The sequence below is a fragment of the Limanda limanda genome, chromosome 19 (assembly GCF_963576545.1).
Source record: "Limanda limanda chromosome 19, fLimLim1.1, whole genome shotgun sequence".
NCBI lineage: Eukaryota > Metazoa > Chordata > Actinopteri > Pleuronectiformes > Pleuronectidae > Limanda > Limanda limanda.
Window position 1 is genome coordinate 16,242,382 of NC_083654.1, and position 18,343 is coordinate 16,260,724.

At 42.4% G+C, this 18,343-nt stretch overlaps 1 protein-coding gene across 1 annotated transcript; it reads left to right on the forward strand.

The window, feature by feature from the left end:
• Positions 1–12,446: 12,446 nt before the first annotated feature.
• On the forward strand, positions 12,447–16,078 carry anxa14 (annexin A14). The gene is made up of 12 exons (XM_061092880.1): positions 12,447–12,473; positions 12,956–13,052; positions 13,190–13,278; positions 13,974–14,087; positions 14,201–14,291; positions 14,390–14,469; positions 14,598–14,636; positions 14,758–14,848; positions 14,933–15,028; positions 15,114–15,169; positions 15,817–15,924; positions 16,019–16,078. The coding sequence occupies exons 1-12, from the start codon at positions 12,447–12,449 to the stop codon at positions 16,076–16,078; spliced, it is 948 nt and encodes a 315-aa protein (XP_060948863.1).
• Positions 16,079–18,343: the final 2,265 nt, after the last annotated feature.

Genomic DNA, 18,343 nt, shown 5'->3' on the forward strand with positions numbered 1-18,343 from the left:
TCCGGCTTTTCTGCCCGAAAAACATCCACCGTGCATTCTCCACGCTAAACACTGGACGGTGTCATTAAAGAGGAATGTAAATGTTGACTTAGACTCTTCGCTGTTTTGCAGCCTGACAGCATTTTCAATGACAGCATTGTTGGGGACAAACAGCTCCACCCACGGCTGCATTGGGACACAGACAGTCAGGGTTAGAAGCAATACTCGTGATTTCAGGAGCATCAGAGGTTAAAATACAATAAATAGTGATTCTACTTAAAGAGCACTACAATTATTTAAAATTAAAAAATAAATGTTTTGTGTGTATTTGTAACTTTAAATGACAACAGAGAAGGACTCTGACAAGGTCTGGTTACACAATAGCTTTCGGTAGCAGGCCCTCTTTGTCCGGTAACACGATCCAGATGATAGCCTGTTTCCTACCCAGCTCCAAGAGAGGAGAGGCCAAGTGATACCTGAGACAACACACACAGACACACACAGACACACACACCCACACCCACACACACCGATCTCTCTGGTGGATCTAAATGCAAATTTCTCTGTGCTAACTCGCTTCCACATTCCTAGCACCACGAGTGAACAAACCTAAATGGAGTCAATGTCCCGGCCAATTTTTTGTGCAGCAGGAAATCAGGACTCTGCTCAACTAGCTGAACAGGGACTTTGTTCATCAGTCACTGGTTCCACTCGACAGTTTAATTGGACTGGTGTTAGTGAGCGTTAGGTTATACGGGTATTACAATGGGTGAATGTATTAACACCTGTCAAAGAGAGGCTTGTTCTGGCGTGAATGATGATTCTCTCTCCTCACGTCTGTATTATACTTGGATAAAAACAATGTTTGGATTGTCGAGTGTATGACTGTTCGCCCTTGGCGGAGGAATGCAATCCTTGCTGTGCTTTATCGTGACCTTTTATCTTCAATCATTCTCTCATTACCTGCTTCAGGGTTTTTTGGGAGAAAAATGTTGTCCTAAAATACCACATACATTTTTAATTGTGCTAAAATATGTATATTTTTTGTCTTTGTCCGTAGCTCACAAAAGCGAAGGAGCACGGGAAGCTCAATCCTCGTCCAGGAAAGGTGAGTCTCTGCACAAACCTCACTGTCTGCCGGGTTACTTGTTCAGAGATGACAGAAGCTGTCACTCACCCCCTCAGCCGGGGATCATCACGGTCAAGGCTGTTTCTCTGTGGAATTTGTCGGCTACGTAAACAATACGGCTGCCGCACAAAAGAGGATTTAAAGACCACAGACACAATGACAGATTTAACAGATTTGTTATCTTATAATCTGCAGACCACCGGACACAAACGATTTCACGGTGGCGATTCCAGAGACTTGAAATCTCACAGAAGAGATTCTTCTTCTTCAGTTTTTGATATAAGGATTCGAGATCGAGAAGCCTCCGACTCAATCGATAGCTTCTACTTTACTTTGTAAATCACACACACACACACACACACACACACACACACACTGTAAACCCCTCACGCTTCAGGATAATCTGGGACGATGATCGCGATTTTGGGAAAGGACAAATCAGGTCTTGATTATGCTTTGTGTTATTTTATCTCTACCACAAGTATTCGTCGAAAGATCAGGCTCCTTGGATGATGCCAAAAAATACTTCATACCTGTTACTTCTGTCTGTTCCAAGGCATTATCCATTTAAATGTCATTAAATGTCAGGCCTGCTCCTGCTTGCCTGTACAGGACGTACGTGGGATGTTCTTTTTCTCTGAGATCTGTCCGTGACTGATTCAGAATATGAGAGGAGGAGCTGACATTTAGGTTGAGCTCTTCCAAGCTGCAGGGCCTCAGACCTGAACGGACCAAACAGGTCTGTAAATCTGAACTTTAAGAGCTTTGAGAAACTACAGCCTTGTGCAAAACCTCAACAGGTTTATCACGTTTCAAATTTAAAAGACAATCGGACACTAATTCTGCTCCTCATTTTTACCTTGCCCAGTTCTTGTCTTAAATGTGATGGGTGTGAAATTTAACATTTAATTTAATCTCACTGGATATTTAGTCATCGGATGATACTGGGTTTGTTCTTTTATTTCCCGTAAAAGGTTTTTCAGCTGCACAGTTTGAACTCTGACTCTGAGTCATTATTGTAATTTAATCTGGATTCTGCTATCGCATCATTCTCACTGTACGAGTAATTTTCCTCTTATTTATTTAAAAGTGATTTTCTAATGGCCGTGTCTTTGTAAAGTCTTGGATCTGAAGCTCTTGGAGTCTTTTAGCCTTTCCGCAGAGGAGCAGCAGGCAAACAGCCAGGCTTCACACCTGTGTTGGAAAACCGCCATTTAGAAATGAGCCAAATAGTCATTCCACGTTATTATCTCTCTTTCTCTCTAGCATTTGTCTTGTTTCTCTGTGTTTTCTCTAGATGTATATCTTTGACCGACCGGGGATGTGCGGCCAGAGGATCGAGGTTCGCAGTGATGTCACGGACGCTACGTCCTGGGAGCTGCAGGACATCATCTCCATCCGGGTCGTCAGAGGAGGGTGAGTGGACGACCACAGATTACTGTCACACGTCTCACGTCTCATCTAAATACACCTGCGTCGTATGATCCACAACAGAAACACAGAATCACAGTTTTTATGCTTCAGACACACAACATAACTTTGCTTTCAAACTGAAATACCCTGTCAGCTGTTAAAAGTACACAGGAAGTAAAATCCACAACCAGATGAGCACACAGCTGGTTATTGACCAACCGACCGACATTGCCTAATGTTTCTGGACCCTCCTTCAACATTAAACCCGAGACCTTTTGAAATTCTTTCTGAATGTCAAGTTATGAGTCGCTACCTTCACACCTTGTTTGTGAGGTGTGTAATTAAACACCGGCTTTTCACAATAAACCCCGCTCTGCATATGTCAGAGCAGAAATGCCACCGATTCAGCGTGGGCATGCAAATGCCATCAATAGCTGACACACCCGCACACACACAAGCTTGAACAAACACTGTCTTCCCATGTGGAATGTTTAATCCAACGCAGCCAAGTGTGTGAAGCAGCACTGACACTGACTGCGTGAAACATCCGTGTGTCCCATGAACCCTCGATTCAGTTATTTTTCTTTGAGAGTTTATCTACCTGTACAAGTGGAGTAATGTAATTATATTCATTAAGTGCTGTGCTAAAGAAATATTTAAAGGTACAAGCATTATTTGGACAGTAAATAAAGGATTCTATATTAAAGTGTTTCAGTTTTAATTTAAATTTGTATTCCACTACATTTATTTGGCAGCTTTAAATTTTGCATTTAAAACATTGAACAAATATTTTAAAGAGAAAGTATTATTTACCAAAACTTTCTGTCTTGTGATATCAAACTTTTGTATTTTATTCAGCCCCTGAAAGGAAAGAGATACTTCCCCTTTAAATCTCTTATATATGGTTTTTATTTAAAGCAAGGTTTTGCTTGAGTAAATGTTCCACTAACACTGTGTAACGTCTACTAAGCAGCAGCGCCCTCTGCAGCCTCATGTGCTGAATAACTCTGTTGGTTTCCAGAAAAAACAAAGCATGTCAATCTCTGACGTCATTTTTTTAAAGTTTCCTCACAAATATTGGAGATAAACTCTGGTTCTTAATGACTTTTTAAGTTTCAGTTGGTCTTGATTCTGACGATTGAACCTGCAACTATTGGTCAGCTCAATGTAATAATGATAATATTAACTTTATTTACATGGCACCTTTCGATTGTTACAAGTTAATATAGAGCACAATTAAAAGCAATTAAAGTATTAGACACATTAAGCCTTAAAGTTACTTAATCTGACTTTAAGTTATTGTTTGACACCCAACAAAGTAACATTTCCCAATTTAGAGATTAGAGAAAAGAAGAATCATTAATCATGATTCATGAATCACGTGTGAGTGCAGATTTAAGAGTAACGATGCAGTAGTGGTTATCGAAACGAAACAGAATAATGAAAGATGTTTCCATCGTCTTCTCTCCTCTCTTGGGCAGATGGGTGATGTACGAGAAACCCAACTTCAAAGGGGAAAAATATGCTCTGGACGAGGGCGACATCGAGCTCTCCTGCCCCTTCAGCCCCCCCGAGGAGGAGCAGCAGCTTCAGAACGGACAGAAGGAGGAGGCGGAGGGCAAAGAGCAGAACGGAGAGACGGGCGATGAGAAGATGGAGACGGAGCCGACCAGGAAGTTCATCATCGGATCTCTGCGACGAGCCGTCAGGGTGAGAGAATCGTCGTTTGATACTGAAAGGCAAAATACTATAGTTTTCATTGATGCTTCTGCAAAGTGACTGTCTTGCTCCTGCACTCAATAGCACCATCTAGTGTCAAAGATGAATATGAACACCTGTCAACCTCATGAATGAATGTGTAGGAAAAGCCAAATACTTAAAGGAGTGATGTGTTGAATCAATAACTAAACAGTCCACGTTACTGGACATCAAATATTCCATTAAAGGCTTAATATGTATAATATTCCAGTAGTAAGTCTTTATCTTTTTTTAGCCATATCATTAAATCCTTACCTGCGCAGCTTCTCTCGTATAGAAAACATTTTTATAGTCTTGTAGCAAAAAATACATTTCGAAAAACATTTGACAGCTGTTGTTCATTGACAGTTTTATAATCAGCTCCTTCAGGATGTTTCTGCTCTACAACCTGTGTTCTCCTCCTTTACGTGACTTTAATGGCGGCTCTCCGTCTCCTCTCAGGATTACAGCGTCCCAGAAATCGGTCTTTTCCCAGAGGCAGACGCCGAGGGGAAGAAGGTCACCTTCAGAGACACCTCTGACGATGCCAGGATCTTTGGCTTCCCCATTAAGGCCACCTCCATCATCATTAATGCTGGACTGTGAGTCATAAATCGTCATGCTATTGATATGACGATGTTCTCAGTATTTCAGATTATTCCTAAACTCACGTTGTCTTTTCCTCTCGTCAGATGGCTTGTGTACGCGGAGCCCTTCTTCCAGGGCGTACCACGTGTCCTGGAGGTGGGGGGTTACTCCAACCCTGCAGCCTGGGGTGTGGAGCATCCGTATGTGGGATCCGTGCACCCGCTCAAAATAGTAAGTGCCCACTCTCATAAGTCCTGACAAGCTGCTTACATGTTTCCAGTTGGTGAATGTATTTTTATGTTTGTCGTAGGGAGAACCACGAGTGGAAAATCTGTGCGAACCAAAGGTAAGAAGGATAACAACTTTTACAAACCTCCACATTAAATCACAGAGGTCGTCAGTGCAGCCTGGTTGTAACTGTGACTCTTGCGTCTCCAGCTGGAGATCTTCGACAAGCCGTACTTCTGCGGGAAGTCGAGGACGATAACCACCAACGCCAGAGACTTCATGACCAGAACAGACAGGGAGCAGAAGGCCTTCATGTACAATGTGGGCTCCCTCAAAGTGCAGGGAGGAATGTAAGAGCTGCTTCCTAGTGCTGTTATCCCCACATGCATGAAACCACACCTCATTGATCACTAATGAACTGCTCCGCTGCACGATTCAGGTAGAAAGAGTTTGATTTGTGTTTTTTTAACCCTCTGCCTGTTTCCTTCCTGCAGCTGGGTGGGCTACGAGAAGGAGGGCTACCGAGGCCACCAGTACCTGCTGGAGGAGGGGGAGTACCAGGACTGGAGGGTGTGGGGGGGCTGCGATGCCGAGCTCCGCTCCATTAGGGTGATACAAGCTGTGAGTTTCTCTATCTCTGTGTTTGGCTGCACGATTAGGAACCGAATTAACTGAGGGAAACAGCACACAGGATAAAAATGTGTTATTCATTTGATTCACGGTCATTAACTTAAAACACATTTTACTATTGCATATATAAGAGTACACACAACAAATTCAATGCAATAATGAAAGTACAGTTGTTATGCAGAGCCAAGGGGAAACATAAAACACAAAAATGATATATACAAGGATACAAAATCCGTCAGATCACACATTCTGAGGTCAAATCGTTAAAACCACTGCCCCCAAATCAGAAACACAACACCACACGGTCGGGTTGGGAGTCTGGTTTCTCCCTCAGTCCTCAGTGTAAACCTGTTCTCTCTCTCCTCTGCAGGACCTGTCCGACCCTCTGATGGTGATGTTCGAGCAGCCGGGGGAGGAGGAGGAGGGCGAGGAGAACACCTTCGAGGTGAACGAGGCCATTCCCGACGTCGAGCTGTTCGACTACAAAACCTCCACGCGCTCCATCCACGTGGTCAGCGGAGCGTAAGTCCACGGATTCTGTGTTAACTGCTGTTGTGACGTCACTAATTCAAGTGTTGCCTTAACACGACAATAACACGATTGTTTGTTTTGTGTCCAGATGGGTGGCCTACTCCCACGTGGACTTCTCTGGGAGCCAGTACATCCTAGAGAAAGGTTTCTACAACAACAGCGCTGACTGGGGATCTCAGGACCCTCGGATCTGCTCGGTGCAGCCCATCCTCCTGGTGAGGACTCGAGACCCCCAGCAGGATCTCCTGTGTTAGACCCGGGTCGTATGTTCCTCTCACGTTTGTTTGTTTGTGTTTTAGGCTCCGCGTGACAGCTCGACCCGGAACCAGGTGAATATATGCTCTTTACATTCAGGTGTATGTTTTAATCTGAGACATAGCCGGTGTCCACACTTTGAAATTATTTTTGAAGATGTTATTTGGTGTGCAGGGATTTAACTGACAGAAAATATGCAGGACCTGTTGAGACACATGTACGCACGCACTTCATCAAAGGGCTGCAGATCATAAGTAATAAGCTATGAGACTGCAAGAACAGTGTTCCTCAGTTTTGTGTCCTGTCTTTGTCAAAGAATGAATATTTAACTTTGAGGCCTGAGTTAAATCTTCCGTGAAGCAATTTCCCCTTTCTTTATTTACACAGAACAAGCGTGAACAATTAACTTCAGAGAACAAGATTAGAATTATTGTTTCTATCTGAGAGGCCCCTGATCCAAACATCCACCCAATGTGTAATATTAAATTGCATAACCCATAATTAAAAAACAAGTGACCTAATCAATAAATTACAGATACAGATAGGAATAGAAAATAACAAAAAGAATAATTAGATAGGATTTTTACGGCTGTGTTGATCCGATCTCTCTCTTTTCCCCTCCTCTGTTTATCAGATCGTTCTTTTCTCAGAGCCAGATTTCCAGGGCAAGTGTCACATCTTCGACCGCAACCAGGAGGCGCTGGCAGAGAAATTCCTGACCAAGTCGTGCCGACTGGTCAGCGGAAGGTAAGGAACCACGAGCTGAGCAGAGAGACGGAGAATAAAGTTAAATAGGAATAAAAAAGTATGGGTTAAAGAGCTGATACGATTCCAAACCTCTGTGTTCCAGCTGGGTGCTCTACGAGGAGGAAAAGCACTCTGGGAACTTGTACGTCTTACATGAAGGAAATTACCCCAATTTAATCAGCATGGGCTGCCCCCCCGGCTGCAACGTCCGCTCCGTCAAGGTCGTGCCGACGGTGAGAACGCTCCCTCCATGTACTTACTGTGTCCTAGCCCCTCGACTTGCTCTGACCCTCCGTCTCTCTCCCCCCCGTCTAGACGTTCTCCATCCCCTCCCTCTCCCTGTTCGGCCTGGAGTGTCTGGAGGGCAGAGAGATCACCACGGAGTCGGAGATCATCAGCATGGCCGGCGAGGGCTTCAACAACCACATCCTGTCGGTCAGGGTCAACAGCGGCAGGTATGTGACTTTGAACTGAGGCGTGTCACAGAGCATCTTTCTGTTTGTGCTCACGAGCGGCAGCTTTTCATGTTTTCATGACGGTGAGATGAATGAAATAAACCACATGGACCCGACATGAGCTGATAAAACTGTTTAAACATCTCGAAAGTCAAATAAGACATTTAATTACTCGGTTACACAACAGCAAACCGTTTGTCTGTAGCTTCCATCTGTCTAAGTTCATCTCTCTTCCTTTGCAGTTGGGTATTATGTGAACACAGCAACTACAGGGGGCGCCAGTTCCTCCTGGAGCCCATCGAAATCACCAACTGGCCAAAGTTTAGCTCGCTGTCGAGGATTGGCTCGGTGTATCCGGTCGTACAGGTTTGTTAACGAGTCGTCTTTACAACCTCTTTTCAAACAGTACACATGCCCACAGGCAAAGTCCTGGTTGTTCCACTAGGATGTGGAAAGTGTCTGGTGCACATTTGTAGATAATTTATTAATATAGATATAGAAGCAACATTTCAGCCAAAACGTGACTACAAATTACAAATATGTTGCTTTTTAGAGTAATAACAATTTTTTAAACTATGTAAAGGTTTAAGCTTATGCATCATTTGATAAAAAAAAAAACACTTAATTGACAGATGACAACACAGTTAACTTGTCACTGAGCTCCTAGTCGTCAGCTGGGCTTCCCCTGATTCAACTCCAGTCATTGAAATGAACCTCTTCATAAACAGTCGTTTAGGGTCAAATTAGCCAAAGCTCTTATTTCCTAATGGTCTTTTTCGTGGTGTTTTATTCTCCTTCAGAAGCGACAGTTTTTCCGCATTAAGAACGTAGAGAGCGGCCTGCCCATGTCCGTCCAGGGCGGCGTGGAGGAGATGAAGTCGGGACGAGTGGTGGTGACGGCAGAGGTGGAGCCGATGACGGACATCTGGTTCTATCAGGACGGATTCATCAAGAATAAGGTAGAGCTTGATTTAAAGGTTATCACGATGGCAGCATCTTCCAAACCAAAACCTGGGCTACATTAGAAACACCTTGGAATGCATCAGCTGCTCTGATGGTTTTCTGTGTGTGACCTTTTCTTTCAGCTCTCCACGACCATGAGTCTCCAGGTGATGGGCAACATAGAGCCGGCAGCCAAGGTGGTTTTGTGGTCAGAGACTCGGCAGCCGATCCAGAACTGGACGGCCAAGATGAGAGGCCTCATCACCAGCCTCACTTTCCCTGGCATGGTCCTGGATGTCAAAGGTAAGAAAGAAGAATAGGACAAAAATGGGCTACCGGAGATTGGATTTAAATATATATTTAATTAATTTTTTTAATTTGTTTACTGTGAATATTATTAAAGCAACACTATGTAGGTTTTAGTGAGCAACAGCGCCCTCTGCATCTCAGGTGATGGAATGGTTTTCATGTAGAGAAAAATACAAATACTAAATCAATCTTTTGAGCCTCTCACTTAGCTGAAACACAACTGAATCGTGATATTACTTATGATCCTCTGCTTCCTGAACCAGCAGAACTGCTGCTGTAACAAATCCACCAAAGTCTGTTGAGAGTTCTTTATATTTAAAAAAAAAAGTTTCCTGACTGAATATTGCAGATAAACGCTGGTTTCATGACTTCTGAGTCTTCTTGAACTGAAACAGACTAAAGCTGCAGTTTTTAAGTAAAAAAAAGTTGTATAGTGTTGCTTCAATATGAATCCAAAGTCCCCATTTCAAAGTAAGAGCTGATATTGGACAGCTTTCATTTCGTTCATCTTGATTCACTTTAACTGACGCGGCTTGAAACTGACACTCTCGTAAAAACAATGCAGGACTTTGAATTGTTGCATCGCCTGTGCCTGATAATAACAGTGTTGCCATGACGACCGTAACTTGACTTTCTTTTCTCCAGGTGGAAAAACGTACGACAAGGACCATGTGGTGATCATGCCAGAGAACGACGAGAGGCCGAGTCAGCAGTGGGAGATAGAGCTGCTATAATCAACCTCATATTCCTCTTTACTCAGTTCAGCAGTGCTTCATCGACGGTGCCTTTCTTTCTATCTGCAAAAATATTCCCGTAACATTCTGCTCTGTGGGAACCGACCGCTGTCACTGTCAGTTTATTTAAGTGCCTGTATTTTTGTCTGAACCCCCATGATCCGTGTCACAACTGTAAACACAAACAATACAAGGCCGGAGTTTCGATGGTTCCTCTTTCTCAGATAAAGATTTTCTGTGCGACAGACAAAAAGACGTGTCGACGCCTCGACCTGCTGCAGCGACTGGTGTCATCAGGAGTTAAAAAAATAGAGATTTAATGTATTTCTCCAGATGCACTGAGCTGCACGGACCCGCCCACTCTCTTGTGTCCAGAGATCAGGAGCACAGGTTCACCTCCTCCACCGCTTTGACCTTGAACTCATCATTTACCTACAATTTGTATATTCAAACCCGCAGAATCTCCCTGTTCATATGTCCCCAGGCTCATGCTAATTTCCCTCATAACAGTGTTTACGGTGTAGAAAAAGCAGGTTTTAATAAGAATAACTTCTGGACATTATTTTCCTACTGAGACGTTCTACAGACGGAGAATGAATAAAGCCAAACGGATGTGAAACATGCAAGAAATTCATGTTTGTCTTTTAAAAGATATTTTTATATACTGTACATGTATCGTATTGTTTTGTGGGAAGTGTTGCAGTTATGTATACATAGAGAATATCACATTAACGACTAAATGGGTTGTACGTGTCCAGTGTCTGTCCAGTTTCTCTGTTTTCTTGTTTTTATTGCTCTTTTTTTGTCGCGTCAGCTGTATGTTAATATTTGATACTAAAGATATATATATCAAATGTGATGTTAAAGGGAGTGGTTTTAAAATACTGAAAACAAAAATAAACACATTTAAACAAAGCTGATGGTTTGAAAGAATCGTAATTAATGTCATGAGCATTTCTGTAATATGACGTCAACATTGCTTCGGTTTCCACTGTTTGAATTCATCCACGACTTCCAGCCTCTAGAATCCAACTTTTATAAAAAATATATCCTGATTACATTAATGCTCTGCAACTATAAATATATATTATCATTAATCAAAACATTCAAAAGGATCAAGTTGACGTTCACCTCTTTCCTCAAACAATGGTAAATTACCTTTCATGGTATTTTTGAATGGTTTGTTTGAATTTATATATCATATAACACAGACTATAAATAAAGATGGAGAAAATGTCTCTGTTTCCTCCAACTATCCAGAAATGAAGCCAAAATATCACAGATAAAAAATGCTCGACCAATCACAAGTCATTATCAATTATAATATTTCACCTCATTTAAGTTAAGAACTATTCTGCACCCAGCCACTAGGGGGAGAAATAAACCCTTTGGCTTAACTTTCTGCAACTTCTGTACTTGAAACTTGAGCTTTGGTGACTTTTTGTGTTTTAACTGTAACTTTGATTGTTTCTGTATATGTCATGTTTCCAATTTCAGCTGTGAGCATTAATATACTGTTATTTTTGACGTTCCAACCTGTTCTGAGGGTAAATCTTGAGCAATCACCAGTGAAAGCTGGAGGCACCTCGCTGCAGATCACTGTTTGTAATAACCACACACAGGTCTCATATTTCTTCGTGCTCTGCAGGAGAACACGGCAGGTAGAGGCTGAGCAGCAGGGAGGAGTGGATCCTGGATTTAAACCCTTGTCAGGAATAAGTTTCATCATCTTCAGGTAACCCTGTGTTTTCTGTTTGAACTCACTTTATAAAGGGACTGCGTTGTGTTTTCCTTCTCTCCGCTCTTTCTCTTTGGCCTGAGAGAAAGGGGAAGATGAGTGTCGGGAGTATCAGATTGTTATCTCTGAAAAGGCCCTTTGTTTACACTCCTGATGCAAAATGCAAAGTAATCTACAGCGGTTGGAGCCGAGTGAACTCAACAGAATCCGGTTTTACCCTAAAAGCAGCGTTCCGCCCTCACTCTGCTTTGTTTTACAGACCCCAGAGGCATGTGGTCTGGTGGGTTTCTTTATCAGATTTCCTCTTAAAATGACAAAGAACATCCATACTGAACATTCTTCATTGACAGGGTTGGTCGTAGATATGGATGGGGGGAGGGGTGGGTGGGGGGGAGGGGTTGGGGGGGGATCTACAGAATCTCCCCACCCATGGTCCTTTCACAACAAACATGCAAAACAAACTGGCCGGTCTGGATTCCTCATTTGCGAGGAATGTGAGTATTTTACAAGCGGCTTGTCATAGATATGGTGCAGAGCAATGGTGTCAGAGGGAAGGTAGGAGGATAGCGGTCTGTGATTGGTCAGAGGGACGGGTCACATGGGTGAGGTGGGAGAAAGGTGCGGCACAGTGGGGGCAGGACTGAGACACAGTGCTGATTAGAGGAGGCTGTGACAATTTTTTATCTCCACACCTTTCCACAGGCGCCACAGCTTCTGTCTTTTCAGGTAAGAAAAACCAGCATTCCTTGAAAAAACATGTTACTCTGTCTTAAAGTGTCTCTAACAGAACCTTTAATCTATTATAACTGTTTTCTTTAGATTACTCTTGGTTTTGATTAATACACTGTCTTTAAATCATTCACTGAACAGCTTTACTTTTATTTATTTTTTATGTTTATATCCACAAATTGGATTGAATTGTTTGTCATTTACTTTAATGTAATTTCTGTATTAATAGAGATACATATTTTGTATTTTCTTGTTATTTATCCGTATTTGGGCCCATTCTTTCTTTCAGATAAAACAAAACCATGGACCCTGATTATTTCAAATCTTACGTGAGTCGACTTCTTCTTATTCTTCCCTCTGTCGTTGCATCATTACTTTGTTTACTAAGACGACTTGAGATAACATAACTGTGTGAACTCTGATCTCCTGCATACTTTTCTAATCTTACACACACTGTGAAGTCACTGTGGAGCCTGAGGCATGCTGGGAATGCTGTGATGTCCTGTTTCTCTAATGCTTTAGAGAATAAACTAAACCAAATAAAGAATCAGTTATCTCACATTATTCCTGAAGAGTATAACGTAAAACTACCGGGCCTTCTCTCAAACTGCTTCTCCAACCTATGAGGATAAAATATTTAACATTCTTGAAATTCATGTGTGATGAAAACTGACTCGTGTCTTCTTCTGACGCCCTCATGGTATGTGTGTACGTCCATTATCATGTAGCCACCTTGTCTTGTCACAATCTCCCCTTGTTCCCTGTCACTCAGTTTGCATTATTCATTGTGTTTTGTGTGTGTCTCGTGCAGGACATGTGCTGGGGCACCCTTGGAACCGTGCGACCCTTCAACAATTTCCACCCTGACAGAGACGTTCACGAGATCCGGGCAGCGCTGGAGACCAAAGGTACTGCTGTTCAAAGCTTGTGTAGAGACGCTCGATGAGTGTGAACACAATTCAGCTTTTCATTCAGCTTTTTACACTTCTCGCCCCTGCTTTAAATGCCCATTGTGAAATACAAATGTTGTGTATGTGTGACTCAGATGCAGGGACCCTGGTGAGAATCCTGACCAATCGGAGCAACGCCCAGAGACAAGAGGTCGTCAAAACCTTTCGAGAGACGACACGGAAGGTAAAGAAACATGTCTGCAAATGGCACTTAGAAACTAAAACATGAATTCCAGAAGAGCTGGTCCAAATTTCAAAACCTCGGCAACCTCCCAGTTTAAATATCTCCTGAAATAAACCATGCAACGCTGCGGTGATAATACTGGGAATGTGCAAATGACATTCCCCTGTTTGCTCATCTGCCACTTCCCAGTGTTTGCTGATCAAATATTATTCACACTCAAGGGTTTGAACGCACCCTTGTTTAAAGAACAGGTTCAGCAGTGTACACATCAATAATGTATCGGTGAGTATCAGTGTAGGTTGAAGTAGAGCTCAAGTTAATAGGATTCTGTCCTGCACATTCAATTATATGTTAAGTGGATAGAATATAATTTAATAATAGAAATATTCTCATTCTCACACGTATCTGTCAGTTTCTGGTCCGACAAACAGGAAGTTCTCTTCAGCTGAAAATCACACAGAGGAACAGAATTAAAGTTTCAACCTTAGACCCCCAATGTGAAGCCAAAGCCTCTTGGTCACCCCCTAGTGGCCGGCTGCAGTATAGGTCATAAATCTCACATATTCACATGAAAAAAAACCTAATGATAAGCCTTATTGGCTGACCTTTCATCCCAAGTAGGACAGAGTAGGTTGCTGCTTTAGTAGATAAACTATGTACAGAGACAGAGTTTAAAATGCCCTGTGTGGTTCCAGGAGCTGGATGCTGCTTTGAAGAAAGCTCTGTCTGGAGAGGTTGAGGTTCTGCTGCTGGACCTGCTGATGCCACCTCTGCAGTATGAGGCGCATCGCCTGCAAAAGGCCATGGAGGTGAGTGTGTGTGTGTGTGTGTGTGTACATATTTAGTGGGGCTTTGGTTTCTGGATTCTCCATCATATCTCAGGATATTCTGTATAAATGTGTGTGTGTGTGTGTGTGTGCAGGGTTTAGGCACAGATGAGGAGACACTATTGGAGATCCTGTGCACACGATCTGGAAAGCAGCTTCAGGAAATCAGCGTGCAGTACAAAGAGAGTAAATCCCCGTCCTCGTCTTTCGTCACATTTTTTCATCGATTTTCAATCTCTGATCTAAAATCTCTTTAATCCCCACATCTGCCTTGTCTTCCTCAGTGTACAAGAAGGACCTGGAGAAGGAACTGAAGGGAGAAACGAGTGGAGACTTTGCTAAGCTTGTAATAGCTTTGCTTGAAGTAAGAAACAGTATTTACATCCCCACCTTCAGTTTTAACCTATTAAATTATTGTGAGATAAGGATGTTTATCTGTGACTCAGAAGCTGCAATTAACTGTGTTTTTGTTTCACTCCTGTGTTTCAACAGAAAGAAGATGTTCCCAGTAGTGTTCAAAGAGATGTCCAGGTACAATCTCCATGTTTGGGTTCTAGTTGTGCATTAGGACCAGATTTGAATACTGGATAAATTATACACAAAAAGCAGCATGTAGAAAGTTGACTGTGTTTTCTTGTTGTGATTCTTCCAGTCTCTGATAGCATCACTAAATGGGAAAAAAGCCGATGTGGAACCTTGGATCAGCATCCTGACGTCCAGAGACACAGACCATCTCAACAATGGTGAGGCTGCAGCAGGACTTTTCTTTTTCTTTTGTATTTACTCCTTGTATCCGTACGTTTTCCTGACTTGTATTTTATCCACAGTGTTCATGGGACTGGAGCTGGAGACCGGACAGACGGTGGAGGAGCTGGTAGAGAAGAGATTCTCTGGAGAGGTGCAACAGGGTTTGAAGGTTTTAGGTGAGTGTTGTTGGACACAGTGTGCACAGTGACTGGTCTGTGAGCGGCTACATGTTGATTGGATATTTGTCTATCTCCTTGACAGTGGAGTGCATTGAGAGCCCTTATGCCTACCTCGCTGGGAGAATAGCCACCATGAAGGTAAGAAACACACCTTTATATATAGTTCTATGTATCAGCTGAAGCACAAATCAAACTATCATTACCCATGAATGGAAAAAATAATTATTGTTTTGTTTCATTGCTGCAGGAATTGTTTTAATAGCTCTAATATCTCCAGCACATTCTTTAGGCTTTTTGTCTGTATTCATTCCTCCGGTTGCAGCCATAAATATATGAAATACCTTTTTGGTGCTTTGCATACTCTATAGTTATAATAGTTTTGAAATTTAAATATAGTTTAAATGTGAATTTAATTGTGTTTTATAAATATAAATTATATAACAATATATATTTTATAAATTTGACTCTTTCTTCTACCTGGTTTCACTGTTTCATCACAGACATCCGCTTATTATGGCGTAATTCTAAACAAATCAACCTCCTTGTCCTTTAACTTTGTATTTTTAATATAACCTTCACTAAACAAGATGAAGGAGTATGAAATCTGCCATCATTAAATTTACTGTCACTGTGTTTTTGAAACGTAATGGACCAACTTAAAAAAGTGCACAAAAGAATTAAGTTTATCCAAATTATAAAACTACAATTCATAACTTTAATCGGACAAAACTTAATTAATTTGTGTCAAATATTAATCTGTTCACACACGTTTCTCCCTCCTGCAGCCGTCGATAGTTCAGGGGCTCATGGTGTCTCACTCTGAGGAAGATCTGCTCTTTATCCGAACCGCCTTCCTTAAATTAACAGGCACTTCTCTCTACACTGCTCTACAGGTGAGACTCACACATGAACACATCCCTCATATGTAATTCTCTCAGATGTAAAGTGTCTGTGTTTTTACATGTGTGCCTCATTGTTTTCAAGCAGAAACAGTTCAAAGGAGATCACCTACAGGCTCTGCTCGCCGTCTGCCGATCTGAGGATTAAACTTTCTATTCATTCATTGTATCAGTCTGTAGAAATGCAAAAATAAATGTGTTCTTCTACTCCTGTATCTGAATTAATTATTTGTGTTGTATCAAACTTCTCAATGACAAATGCAAGAAGATCAATATTACAAAGTTTTGTTTTATACTTTATGATACACGCATTTTGTTTTTATCGCTTTTGATATAAACTGCAATATTTCATTCTTATTTTGTATCTACTTACATGCTGTATTTGTTAATTCTCAACAACGATTGTTAACAAACAATTGTCAACAATAATAAGGTCAAGAATAAATTCATAATTTTGTACATGTGACTTTTGAGGGGGAATACCAAAGGATCAGCATATCGTCTGTGTTCAAATAAAGAACGTGAAGCATCTTGTTAAGTTATACTTTAATATAAGGAGCACAAATAATTAAATACTTCAATTATCAGCATCACATTTAGTGTCAGGAATTTTCGGAACTTCAGGGAGCACAATGAGTATTCCTTTATTCTCGTAATATAGTGATTTTTTTTAAACATTACATTCCGACTTAATTATTTAAGTCTCAATCCTTTATCGTCACAATTTAATATTACTTTTTATTTGATAATTGTACTTTGACCCGTCCAACACACATTAATAGCCTCAGTCATGACAAAACTCCTCCAGTAACAAGTTGTTCCTGAAGCCACATCAACATCACATCTATCCCATGAAATAACCTGCGTCTTTCAAGCTGCAGATTCAACAAACAGCTCAAGGTCATCAATAAATCTATATTAGAACGACATGCAAATGTTGATCATACATTACATTTGGCTGACGCTTTTATCCAAAGCAACCTACAATAAGTACATTCAACCCCGAGGGTACAAACCAAGAACAACAAGAATCAAGAAAGTACAATTTCTTCAAAAATAAAGCAAAACTACAAAATGCTATAAGTAAGTGTCATTTAAGTGCTACTAAATTGTTAGTTTAAAAAATTGTTGGTAATTTTTTTAATTTTTTTTTTTAAACTTCATACATGAAAAGGTGATTAACCAAATTTTCTACAATCCACCATTGGAGTGCACCTACTTTCATGTCAAGTTAACTTTGATTTACAGTCAGTGACATTAACGAATAATATTTTTTTTTATTTTCTAAAGGTGAGTTTTTGCTGCTCACTGCTCCGGGTTAGATCATGTAGAGCAGCAAAGGCATCACAGACAACAGGGTTAGGGTTAGAGAGGCTTTGAATCCTGAGCCTCCACTGGGCGTGGTGGTAGGGCTTCGGGTGGTTGTTGTAGTGGTTGGGGTGGCTGGTGTAGTTGTCATTGTGGGGACCATCGTTGTAGTGGTTGGGGCGGCTGGTACAGTTGTTGTTGCAGGGACCACCGTTGTAGTGGTTAGGGCCACTGGTACAGTTGTCGTTGCAGGGACCACCGTTGTAGTGGTTGGGGCGGCTGGTACAGTTGTCGTTGCAGGGACCACCGTAGTAGTGGTTGGGGCCACTGGTACAGTTGTTGTTGCAGGGACCATCGTTGTAGTGGTTGGGGCCACTGGTACAGTTGTTGTTGCAGGGACCACCGTGGTAGTGGTTGGGGCGGCTGGTACAGTTGTCATAGTGGGGACCCCCGTTGTGGTGGTTGGGGCGGCTGGTACAGTTGTCGTTGTGGGGACCACCGTAGTAGTGGTTGGGGCGGCTGGTACAGTTGTCATTGTGGGGACCACCATAGTAGTGGTTGGGGCGGCTGGTACAGTTGTCGTTGCAGGGACCACCGTAGTAGTGGTTGGGGCTGCTGGTACAGTTGTCGTTGCAGGGACCACCGTAGTAGTGGTTGGGGCTGCTGGTACAGTTGTCGTTGCAGGGACCACCGTGGTAGTGGTTGGGGCGGCTGGTACAGTTGTCATAGTGGGGACCACCGTTGTGGTGGTTGGGGCGGCTGGTACAGTTGTCATTGTGGGGACCACCGTAGTAGTGGTTGGGGCGGCTGGTACAGTTGTTGTTGCAGGGACCACCGTGGTGGTTGGGGCGGCTGGTACAGTTGTTGTTGCAGGGACCACCGTAGTAGTGGTTGGGGCTGCTGGTACAGTTGTTGTTGCAGGGACCACCGTAGTAGTGGTTGGGGCCACTGGTACAGTTGTCATTGTGGGGACCACCGTAGTAGTGGTTGGGGCTGCTGGTACAGTTGTTGTTGCAGGGACCACCGTAGTAGTGGTTGGGGCCACTGGTACAGTTGTCGTTGCAGGGACCAACGTAGTAGTGGTTGGGGCTGCTGGTACAGTTGT